General features: G+C 44.2%; 1 protein-coding gene across 1 annotated transcript in view; it reads right to left on the bottom strand.

Moving 5' to 3' along the window:
- Window positions 1–708: 708 nt before the first annotated feature.
- SYNJ2BP (synaptojanin 2 binding protein) overlaps window positions 709–12,326 on the bottom strand; it is a 12,379-nt gene continuing 761 nt past the window's right edge. The window contains exons 2-4 of the mRNA XM_015409681.1: window positions 4,724–4,860; window positions 4,343–4,438; window positions 709–3,584 (exon numbers count right to left, since the gene is read on the bottom strand). Of these exons, the coding sequence (XP_015265167.1) occupies window positions 3,444–3,584; window positions 4,343–4,438; window positions 4,724–4,860 (374 nt within the window). The 3' untranslated portion in view covers window positions 709–3,443. The remainder of the gene's footprint in view (window positions 3,585–4,342; window positions 4,439–4,723; window positions 4,861–12,326) is intronic.

Below are 12,326 nucleotides of genomic sequence, written 5' to 3'. Positions count from 1 at the left end.
CAAGTTCCATTTTAAACTGGAAACACAGGTTTGGATTTTCTGCAAGCAAAAAATACATGCTGAAAGGCCAGGTTTGGGAGCTGTGGGAAGAAAGACAATCCCTTGAAGAGAACAATGCATCTATGTGCATTCTTCATCCAAGGATAAAGGGCATTTACTCTATGAAGTTGTTGTTAGTAGAGCAGGTGTCAGGTGTGGAACAGATGTTTTGTTCTCACTACCACAGGGCACCCCACCAAAAAAACCTCCAGGCACAATCAGAGGTTTCAGCCTTCTTCCTATCAAGCTTTTTCTTTGTGCGAGAGGTGTTTTTTTTTTAAGTGGAGTATTCAAATACGGAATCATCTGAAGCCTCTTCCCAATCTCTGGGCAAAGGTCAGATTTTGCCTCCCACACCTGCAGTGCAGGCTGTTCTCGAGAGCTCAATGGACTGAGGACTGAGTCAGCCTCTCCTCTGCACAGCCGGATCTTGCCATTTGTAATTCCCATCCTGGGTTCCATTCTCTGGAGCAACTCCAAAGCCATCAGTTGAAAAGAAAGCATGCATAATTCTGGCCGACCACAGATAAGTGGTTGGGGGTGGGGGGCATATCAGAGACCCTGTGAGAAGCAAAGGATATCTGTGAAGGGAAACTTTACACTCCATTGCCGGAAACAGGTTCCAGGAATTAATGTACCTGTTCAAACAGGAGAATGCAGTGTGGGGAGGGGGTAGCATGTCCCTGATCCCAGTGTCTGAGACTCAGAAAAGACTGTGCTTCCTTCATACTGAAGGTGAAACAAGCTGTGGCATGCAACCTCCCAGTCATGAAATTCAGTTTTCCAGTGCCAGGTGGGCAGCTTTTTAATGTTGGCTTTTTAAAAAATCTTTAAGAGAGATAGCAGGATTAGAAAACTGAAGAGGTGTGAGACCATAATTTAAAGACTCAGTACATATATTGCATATGTGATTTTTTTTTTGGCATTATACAGACCACACAATTTTTTTTTAATATACAAAAACATATTTGCTCTGAGAAAAGTGAAACTGATATGACCTCAGTGATTCTGAGTCACCAAACAATATGAGAAGCGTAGGAAGGTCACCATCTTGAAAGTGAAATTGTTGCAGCTTTTCCTTCAAGTTCTGTCTCCCCCCATCTTACAGATTTTCTCCTGTTTAATATTGTTTCCTGCCAGTAAGGCTCAAAAGACTGTAACTATGTTTTTATAGGCTACAATTCAGGTTGTCCAGTCAAGAAATGTATAGCATAAACACAGGAAGTCCATCGCTTACACAAGATACTGTGTGCTTCAGTGGTTGAAATAAAAGCCAACTTGATAAATCTTAAACATGCTTACTTGGAAGTAACCCCCACTGAGTTCCACTGGACTTCTTAACTAGGTTACGGTGTTTCAGATTGCAACCATCAGCTCTGTGGCAAAGAGAGAAACCACTCTTGGCAAATCTACAGAACATAAAATTAGATGTCGAGCTAAATCCCAAAGGACCTTGAATAGAGCTCCACACATAGAACCCATCTTTCCTGTTTGCCCTTTACCTACCTGAAATGCTTGCTCCTTGAGTTTAGAGGACCCTCAAGGATACCATGGGTTATGATACGGGGGCGGGAAAAATCAGTGGGTTGGACCTAGAATAAATTGGCATATCCACTGATTCCCTGGTCTGATGGTGGACTCCCCTTACGTCATCCCTCAGCATCCCTCATCTCCCAGAAGCAGCATTCAATCTGGATCCAATCTAGCTGGTGAAATTAACCTGGGTTCCAACTCCTGATCAACTGTTTTAGGGCAAATTTGGTAGGGCAAACAATGTTTTCCTACTCCCCAGAAGACATTAAAGGACATGCCTGTACTGAAACTGATGCACATCCAGTCCAATAGAGCGGATGCACACCCAACAGTCTGCTCAAGCTGATCCTCCCCCCACCAAACTGCACTGCAAGACCCAACAGCAAGATCAGCCTATTCTGCCCAACCAGCTGCACAATGCCAGTACAGTAACTTATAGGTGAATTCTCCCCACCCCCCATCCTTCTAGTCTGGCTGTAATGCATCAAAAGGGTGGTACAGGCACTTCTACTGCAGATGCACAATGAGTGTGGTGAGAGGCAATCCCCCCCCCCAACAATTAAAGCTTATTACTGTATTCCTCCTGTAAGGTATATACTAGCCACAGGAGTACACCTAGCAGCCACGTCATCCAATACTTCAACATGAAAGTAGTAGACATGGATAGACCAACAATGTAGTAGCAACAACCTTCTCCCAGAGGCTCTGAGAATAGCAAATCACTTGCTATCACTATATTTGGGAAAGCAATATTGTATTCCATTATAGCTTTCCACTATCTAAAAGCTACACACCTAGTAGTCCAATGGGTTATTTTGCCTTTAGATTCCATACCTTTCCTCAATTCACTTAGAAGTATGAATATTTATAAACCCATTGGCACCAGAATACTTATCAGCACTTGGTTAAAATCTTTCTATTGCATCTCTTAGGAACCTTTCTTGTACCCCAGTATTTTACATATTTACTTGGAAGCCAACTCCACGGATTTCCATGAAACCTACTTCCATATAACAGTATGGATTTATGGTGATGGTCCTCCACCAGTTGGTTCCTCTCATCCCCTTCTCCCTCCCTGACTATGCCAAGCTACACCTTTCCCCCAATACCTCAACATTCATTACTTATGTCAGTAGCCCACCAGTAGTGGGAACATCACCTAGAAAACTACAGGATTAAGCCAACTGTGTTTTGCTAAGGCATATAATTAAAATTACCCCCCCCCAAGGAAAAGAATCAGACATTCCCCATCACTAGTTCACTTATCACTACCAGCTGGAGTATCCCTGGGTTGTAAGACAACTTGAGAGAAAGAGCATATTCTCAAATAAGGTTTGATTCACAAAATGCCCACGGCCTTTTCCCACTTCCCAAGAGATGCCAGGCCTGGGCTCTGAAGAAGCCTCTCTTGGCAAGCGAAAGCTATTCTCTGCATGCTTCAGGATGTCTCGCCCCCCACACCAAGCCCAGCTCCTCATGCTGCACTGGCAACTGCTTCAGAAGTTCCTCCAAGATTGAAAAGCACCTTGTCAGGTCACAAATGGAAGGGCTGGTTTTGAATAGGAAGAGCCTTTGGATCACAGTCCATATTTTAAAATACCAAGTATGTGAAAATTCATGGGGCACAGGACAGAGGAAAAGGGAATTAAACAATCAGATGCAAGATCAGTGAAATGGCGCATCCCTGTTCATAAACAATCATACTTCCTATCTCCATCGCCCAATACATGACACTACAAACAGCAGCAACAACTTTACAGCAGGCAAAGATGTTCTCCTCTCCCCACTGCCCAATGTCAGTCCAAAAATAAAAGTGTTGATTGGCTCTCTTTAAATTACTCTCTAGGTCTCCCTAAAGGTGAAGGCATTGGTCACACTCGCTGTCGGAGTCTCAGGAAGGCCCACACTGCAGCCACTGCGATAGCCAGCCCAGGCACCAAAATCACAGCCAAAGGGATACCTCCTGGCTCTCCATCCCCTCGCTGGCTTGAGGGACCATTCTGAGGCAGCAGCTGTAATGGGAAGAAGGGTTACTGGTAAGGCACACATGCTTCTTAAAGCAAACACGACCAAACACTTCATTGTACCTTTGGAAAACTGGAGGGTCCTGCTCCAACACATGCTAGATATTAACCACAGGCAGTGTTCATTAACTCATGAACAAATGAACACAAGAGTAAATGCCACAAAAATGAATTGAGTTAATTACTATTATTATTTCATTTCTTCCATTTGCACAATTTATTTCATCTGCTTATTATGCTCTAGTTGTCATACCCACCCCCGTTACATTTGAGAGGTGGTAGATTTCAATTTTCCTCCACTGAATTATCTGTCACTTCAGAGAATGATCCTTTTGCCCTTACTTACAAGCTAGATAAAAGGTTCCTTCCTCAATGCCCACTTTTCTCATTAAGATCTTACCATCTTCGTTCTGAATCCAACATATCCTCATTTTTCATCCTTGCATTCCATCCTTTGATTCTCTTCAGCAAGTTACCTGAGGCAGGGGTCTGTCTACCCTCCCCTCATGTTGAAAAGCGTTGGACTCACCACCAATTGCATTGTTGAAAGTGTAATAATAAAATGCAACAGCTGCCTCCTGCCACAGCAAACAGGAGGTAAGACAAATCCAGAGAGGGATCTGATGGTCCCCATTCTCTGGGTCTTATGCATCACAAAAACTCATCAGGAGATGATGGTGGCACCCTTCGTTCCAAACGACGGGTCAGGTCCTAAAGAGCAATCTGGAGGAGCAGAGAATACACACCCTGTGTTGGACCTTTAGTGATACGCTGTCTCCTGCAGTCCGGAACAGATCCACAGCATCCTGGTGCAACATGTTTTTCAGGTCCTTGCCATTAACCTAGGAAAAGACATTTTTTAAAAGAACACTTCACACACAAGGGGACAAACCAGGCTGAACAGGGGATGCTCACAGAAGTAAAAGCAGTGTAGACAGTAAGATGAATGTTGCTTGATTGTTTTCATAAATCTAAAAGAGTCCTTTACATTATATGTGTATTTTAATTTTTCAAAGTGATCTAGGTACTTTCTACAACAGGCACAAAACTTGTTTTTCTGAGCTTAGTTTTAAAAAAATTATTCTCAATCCTATAACAATTTCTGTGGAGAAACTTAAAGCACTTACTGCTAAAATTTTGTCTCCCTCTTGTAGGCGTCCATCAAGGGCAGCAGCTCCATTTTCTTTAATTCGGCTAACATAGATGCCGCTGTCATTGGACATGTGCTGCTGGTCTGTCCCTCCAACGATGTTAAAGCCCAAGCCTAAGAATAAGAACAGAATAGACACGAATGAAAGTCTGCAGGACAAGTAAGAAGTCAGGGGACTCCAAATGGGGGCCATTCCTCTCTAGCTCAGGTCAGTCAGCGCCCCAAATTAAACCCAGTGGCAAGGCTATAATCTTGTAAACCCGACCAACCTTTACAGTTTTCACCACAGGCCCTGGTTGCACCTCTCCACCAGGGAGGCAAGGTGGGTGCCCACAGAAGATGGGGCCTTTCCAATGGTGATGCTTCAGCTGTGGAATGTCCTCCAAACTGGCTCCAAGCTTTTGGGCACCAATCCAAAGCTTAAGACATTTATTTATCTATATCTATATATCTGTTTTTCATGGTACCTACTGCTAATTGCTCTAAAATACTTTGGCCAAATCTCTTATCAAGAACATATAACACATTTTCAAATTAAAAGGATAATTTTCACATTGGAGTCCATCAGTGGCTACCAGCCAGAGTGACTAAGGGGAACCTCCACATTCGGAGGCAGTAAGCCTCTACATGCCAGTGCCAGGAGGGAGGCAACATCAGGGAAGGCCTTGGTCTCTGTGCCCTGGTGGCCCCACCACAGTAACTGCCTGGCCACCGTGTGAGACGGAATGCTGGACTAGATGGACTAACTGAGCAGGGCTCTTCTTATGGTATGTCCTTTTAGAGTGATGCAAGACATCTATGTCCTTACATGAAGCTGAACTGGTACATTGTCAAATATTGTATCAACTTAAACATAGCAAGAAATGCCTTAAATTCTCTTAAAATGAAGCACTGCAATACATTAGCAAAGGCATAGCATTTTATGGATGGAGAACTGATGTACAGAAAATTGATGTAGAATTTTACACAGCACTCACATCACTTAATTTCTATTCCTTCACATCTGCCAATTTATATCCCACTGCACTCGACACCAACCAATGTCTAGATTCTGGGCCAAAGAAACTCATATTACATACTATGTACAAAACCACTGTCCAGTTTGCCCATTATCATCTATACACTTGCACTATGAACCAGGATATTTAAAAGGAGGTGTAGCAGGAAGCAAACAAGATTATGAAAGGGCATGAAGGCAGACACAGTAAAAGCAAACAAGATTACGAAAGGGCATGAAGGCAGACACAGTAAAATGTGGCTTGTGGACATATCTTTGACGGGACTAGCTTCAAACATATTCCCATGGCGTTATGGTCTAAAAAAAGTATTTATAACCAGCAGATGTGAGGAGAGAAAAAGACATCAGAATTTAAATTCTATACCGAGTATCAAATTCTGTTTTATCTGTAATTTGAAAAAAGCACAAGGTATTTGGTGTTCATGGCCTTCACCAGGTAGATCCATTTCAAACTGCAGATCAGCAAACCAAACACATTAAGTTTGGTACAAAAATCCAAAAGACATTTTTCAAAAAATGGTCTCAAAGTTCAGAGAATTAATTTACAAAAACAGACCTGAAACAAAACTCATGGGCTAATGCAGGCATGTCTGACTGGTGATGGGAAGGGCCATCAAGCTGCAGTCAACATATGGTGACCCCACTCTGCAGGGTTTTCAAGACAAGACACACCCAGAGGTGGTTTTGCCACTGCCTGTCTATTTGTCACGACCCTGGTATTTCTTGGTGGTCTCCCTTCCAATTACCAACCAGAGCCAATCCTGCTTAGCTTCTAAGATCTGATGAGGTCAGGCTAGCCCGAACCATCCAAGTCAGCCGCCCTGAGCCCGTTCGCGGGAAGGGCGGAGTATAAATGTAATGTAAATAAATAAATAAATAAATAAGTAAGTCAGGGTGAGTCCGAGTGGGGGCTAGCTAGGGAATAAAATGTCCTGGAAGTAAGAAATTGATGACAGGTTCTTCTGTTGCTCTGAAAATTAACACAAAACACTATTTTCAAGTATAAGATAACTACCACGGTATGGTAAAAGGTAAAGGTAAAGGTTCCCTTGCTCGAAAGCCAGTCGAATCTGACTCTAGGGTTGCGGTGCTCATCTCCGTTTCAAAGCCGAAGAGCCAGCGCTGTCCGAAGACGTTTCCGTGGTCATGTGGCCGGCATGACTAAACACCGAGGCGCACGGAACGCTGTTATGGTATGGTACCTGCATATTAATTGTGTAGTATGGCTTAAAGTAATGAAATTCCCATCAAAATAAATCAGCCTTGGAAGATTTTTGTGTGTGTCTTACTAAGCATAACAAAATATAAAAATAGGAGCAATATAATGCTGGATTCCAAGGCTTCCATAAACACTATAAACTTGGGGGAATGATTTCTGCAGCCTTCCCTCTGCAGCCCCCCCCCCCACCTAGGAAAAGCTGCTGTAGAACAGTATGCCATGCAGCATAAGGAGCTCTTGGCCGAAATGGCTTCCACACATGCACACATCCTCTTGCACAAATCCTTTGCGCCATTCATGTTCCACATGCACAAAAGTGAGGGGAGGGGGCAATTTCGGCCTATTTCCCCAGTCATGTTTTAGCCACTTGTGGTGCATGGCATATTGTTCTAGAAAGTCCCCTGAGCTTCAGCACTGGCTTTGGGGGGCACAGGGGCTATGAAGGCAAAAATAACTTCCATTCTCCATTGTAGAAACTGTGGCTCCTACCCATTGGCAACAAATGTTCAAGAAGCTTTTTTAAAAATCATGAAGAGAAAAACAAACAAACTCCATGTGAGAAGTTTAGGAAGACAAGAGTTGTTATCAGAAAGAGAATATTTACCCCACAGGTAGAAATGCTAGGAGATTTCAAGTAGCAAAGAAGTAGAGACAATGCCTGCTGTGCAACCAGGCAACAGACAGAAAAAGAATGACACGGAATTCGGAACAATTCAATTCTGGGGCAAAACTCCTCACATTTTTTAAAGGGCTGTAATCATTAGGCACTCTTTCTATGATCAACACTGAATCTGAACTCAAGTTTTTTTAAAAAACAACAGAAAATTTACATTCTCCCCAAGTGACTGTTTTGAGATGTTCAATCTAATACACTGAGGGATTTTGAGAGGTCTTCTGTTTCAATGATACTGAATGCCCACATCTCTCTTGGGCCTCACATATAGGACCAAATACCCCTAACTGCCTTTTTGCTTCCTTGATCAATTAAATGGACTAGAAATTTTCCCTTTGCAGCATGCCACCAGTGGTATTGCTCTTGGATTTTCTTCAGTCCTCTGAAGCGATGACTCTGGCATGTAAATCAATATAAATAGCCAATATAAAGGTGACTATAAATAGATAACTTGGCTGAGCACAGTTATTCCAGATCTGGCAGCATGTAGAGAGCTACTACCACATAAATACAGTGCTCCTACCACATACAGTGCCCGGGGGTGGGGGTGGAAACTTAGAGTGTGAGCTGGCATTTCATTTTCTGGACAATATGGATCCTATATCTCCTTTCATACATATTTTCTAAACACACAGAGGGCCATGCGCCTCTGTTTCATTTCCCAGTGCAGACAGAGGAAATAGAACTGGGAGTTGCTTCATACATCACTGCTTTGCATGTGGATACTAACACCTATACTCAGAAATACACTAATAACTTGGCATGACAATGGCTGAGCAGTGTTCCATTTTCCTTCCCAGTACACAGAGCCAATTCAATGCTATCCTAGGATGGCTGACAGTACCAACATTTAACTTAAAGGAGTGCCTGAATAACTTATTCATTTAAATACTTAATACCCCACTTTACTTCTCAGTGTGGATCCAAGGTAGTGTACAACATTGTTTCCCCTCTTTTCCACTGAGTTTAAGCGGAGAGAGTGTGACTAGCCCAGGGTCATCCAGCAAGCTTCCATGGCAGAGTGAGAATCTTAACCTGGATCCTAGTCTGTGACTCTGTAACCACTACACTGAACTAGCAACCCTGCAAAGAACTGTGATGCACACCATTAGTCTTGCTCAAAGCAGCAGAGTACAATAAATTTGGATGCTGCTTTCAGCGTGCCGGGCACCCTACGAAGTGAGTAGGGTTGCCAGACTGCCACCAGGCCCAACGTCCCCACCACCGATCAACTGGCTGGTGGGGGTGACTTATCCGGAAAAAGAGCAAGGGCCAGTCAATGTTGCAGCGACATGTCTATATCACTTCTGATGTGACCCAGAAGAGAAGTCATATGTCAGTGACGCCATTAAGTCAGCAACATCAGGGCGATGCTCTGGTATTTGGTCAAAAACTCTAGAAACCAAATTTACCATAGAGTTTTTGCCCAAATACCAGAGTGTCACCCCCAGTGGCACTGCATGATGATATCACTTCTGGGTCAAGTCGGAAGTGACACAGACACATTGCCGCAACGTTGGCTAGGCCTTCCTCCTGCTCCCAGTAAGTCCCCCCGTTTCCCGCTGGTTGCCAGGAGGGACCTGGCACCCCTAAATGTGAGCTACAAAATACGGCTGCTTAGTTTGTCTGAATGACTCACCTGGCCCCGCACACCATGAAGCTACTGTGCACTGGCTGCTTTGCCACATGTGTTGGCTGCAGAGGCACTTATTTTTATTCCTGTTTACATTTATGCTTTACATACTTTTCCAGAAGGACATTGATTAGAAGGTCCTCTCCTCTATATTTGTTGCCCACAGGGACCTGATTTTTTAAGGAGGATGGCTAATCCTGCCCCATGAATGGAGCTTGCATTAGATGGCCTTGATCCCATTCCACAATTCTCATGTCAGCTATGAATCAGTGCCAGGTAAGTAAGACAAGACACAATGCCATAAATATGTAGCTCAAACATGACCATTTGATTACAGAACACACACTCTTGTGGTACTATGAAGACAAACAGATCTGTAACATAAGCATTCAAGGGACAAAGCTCACTTTGACAGAATCATCTGAGGCAGTGGGCCCCACCACACAAAACAAGTTTAAGCCCCAATAAGTTTGTTAAGTCATCTTCATAATGCCATCAAGACACTGCAGTTTCACTACAACAAACTAACATCTCTGCTCCTCCGGCATTTGATTACAGCTTTCATGGCAGAGTTAGAACTCAAATCTAGGTCTTACAGATCCTAGTTTGAGCCTCTAACCACTATACCACATAGGCTCTTGAGCAGTGCCTTGCATTAGCAAGGCTATAAAGTCACATTTCTTCAATTCCATTTAATCTTTTAAGGCCTGGTGCAGTTGTAATGCTGGCACACACAACCAACATTATGAGAATGGCAGTGGCCTGGTGCAAAAACTGATTTTCATCAACCATTACCATGGCCAGGGTTTACATGATCTGAACCAGTGATAACCAAGTTTCCCCTTTTAATCAAGATCAGAAAGTAAAACACTGTTTATGAGGTAACATGGTTGGATGGTCTCTCTCACACCCAGACAATATTGTCTACTCTGACTGGCAGCAACTCTCAGGCAAAGATCTTTCATATCACCTACCACCTCAACATTTTAATTGGAGTTGCCAGGGAACTGAACCTGGACCCTCTGTATGAAGTGGGTGCTCTACCCATTAAACACAGCCCTCCTCTGAGAAGCAGTGCAGATCAGTTCAATGCCAGTGCAAATGCATTCAGAAGAGCATTCTGTCTTTTTATCATTAGCAACATCTCATCTCAAAAGCATTTTGTGGTGTTAACAGTTGTTGTTTTGAGTGGGGAAGACTGATGTGGGATTGGATTTTTGACATCCAACTGGAGAATGCTATTAAGAGGTCATAATACACATTAGCCTTGGGATGCTTCCATCAATATTAAAATAAAACCATCAAGACTGCATGATAGGAAACAAGCAAAGATTCTGCTTTAAAGTGATTATTGTCACTTGAAGCATTCAGTGATGGCCTACACTCCATGGTTTCAGGGGTTCAAAATATGTTTCTTTCACTAAATCAAATAAGAGGCAAAGCCCCTGAACTGAACCTAGGATCTTGTGCATGCAAAGCAGGTGCTCTACCCTTTAGCCTCATCCCCTCCATGAGGCACTGTGCAGATTAGATCCATGCCAGTGCAGATGGTAACCAAGATCCCCCCCCCCCATCTCCTTCACTATTCAACAAGGTTAGTCTCGTTTGGGAATATAGTGGTGGACTATATAATGCTGCCAGCATCTCACAAAAATTTTACGTAGAGCAAAATTTTATAGCCTCATGTCCAAAACATATCTTTTTCATGCAGGGGTTATACAAACCTTTAAACCTACTTAAATAGTGAAGACGGAGGTCCTGTGCCTGAGTCGGAGCGGACCGGGGTTGGGGCTCCCTCTCCCAACCTTCGATGGGGCGCCGTTGGTGCCAGCGTCAGAGGTTAGGAGTTTGGGAGTGCTCCTGGACCGCTCCTTAACTATGGAGGCCCAGGTGGCAGCCACTGCCAGATCAGCCTTTTATCATCTTAGGCTGATTCGGCAGTTGGTTCCCTTCCTCGGCCGCGATGACCTTGCTACAGTGATCCATGCGACGGTCACCTCAAGGTTAGACTACTGTAACGCTCTCTACATGGGGCTGCCTTTGGGGCAGATCCGGAAGCTGCAGCTAGTGCAGAATGTGGCGGCCAGGCTGATGATGGGCCTCCCCAAGTGGGATCACATCCAGCCTGGACTGAAAGCGCTGCACTGGCTGCCAATAGCATACCGAATCCGCTTCAAAGTGCTGGTACTTACCTTTAAAGCCCTACATGGCCAGGGTCTGACTTACCTGAGGGACCACCTTTCCCCACATATACCCCAAGAGCACTTCAGTCCGGGGCACAACATCGCCTGGTGGTTCCAGGCCCCCAGGAGGCAAGGCTCGCCGTGACTAGGGCCAGATCCTTTTCAGTGGTGGCCCCTACCCGGTGGAACGAGCTCCCGGAGGAGATCAGGGCCCTGTGGGACCTTATGCAGTTCCGCAGGGCCTGTAAGATGGAGCTCTTCCGCCAGGCTTTCACTACCACTACCACCAATGCGGTAGACAACATCGGGGTTAAGGATGGCCCGGGGAAGATCCGCCACAATTTCTACGTGACTGATACCACTGGATTTACCTGGTTAGGATACGCTATAGGTTAACATCATCCCTGGAGAATTGTCTGTTTACCATGTGGCACGTATCCGGAGACCATCTTGTTTTTAAATTGAGTACAACTGTTATCAATGTTTTTATTATTTTTATCTGTTTTATATGGGCTTTGCCCCCTTGTAAGCCGCCCCGAGCCCGCTCCGTGGGGAGGGCGGGGTAAAAATCTCAATAAATAAATAAATAAATGGATTTATATTCAGAATTACCTAGCCCAATTCCATCATTCTGTCTGGTACACCATAGTTGCCCTGAACAGAAGTGCCAAGTGAGAACAACGATTATAAGATGAAGGCAAGGTACAGTGGTGGGGAAAGGTACCCTGTACTGTCAGAAAGAATACTCTTTCAGCACCAGTTCTCGAACATGCGCCTCCTCGGTGAACCACTAATATTAAAGCAAGGAGTTCTTCCACAGCTTCGTTTTCTATCATTCCGGGGGATTGGGGGGG

Source organism: Gekko japonicus, unplaced genomic scaffold, assembly GCF_001447785.1.
Source record: "Gekko japonicus isolate JY-2015 unplaced genomic scaffold, Gekko_japonicus_V1.1 scaffold3096, whole genome shotgun sequence".
NCBI lineage: Eukaryota > Metazoa > Chordata > Lepidosauria > Squamata > Gekkonidae > Gekko > Gekko japonicus.
This window is presented reverse-complemented; position numbering and strand designations above follow the sequence as displayed.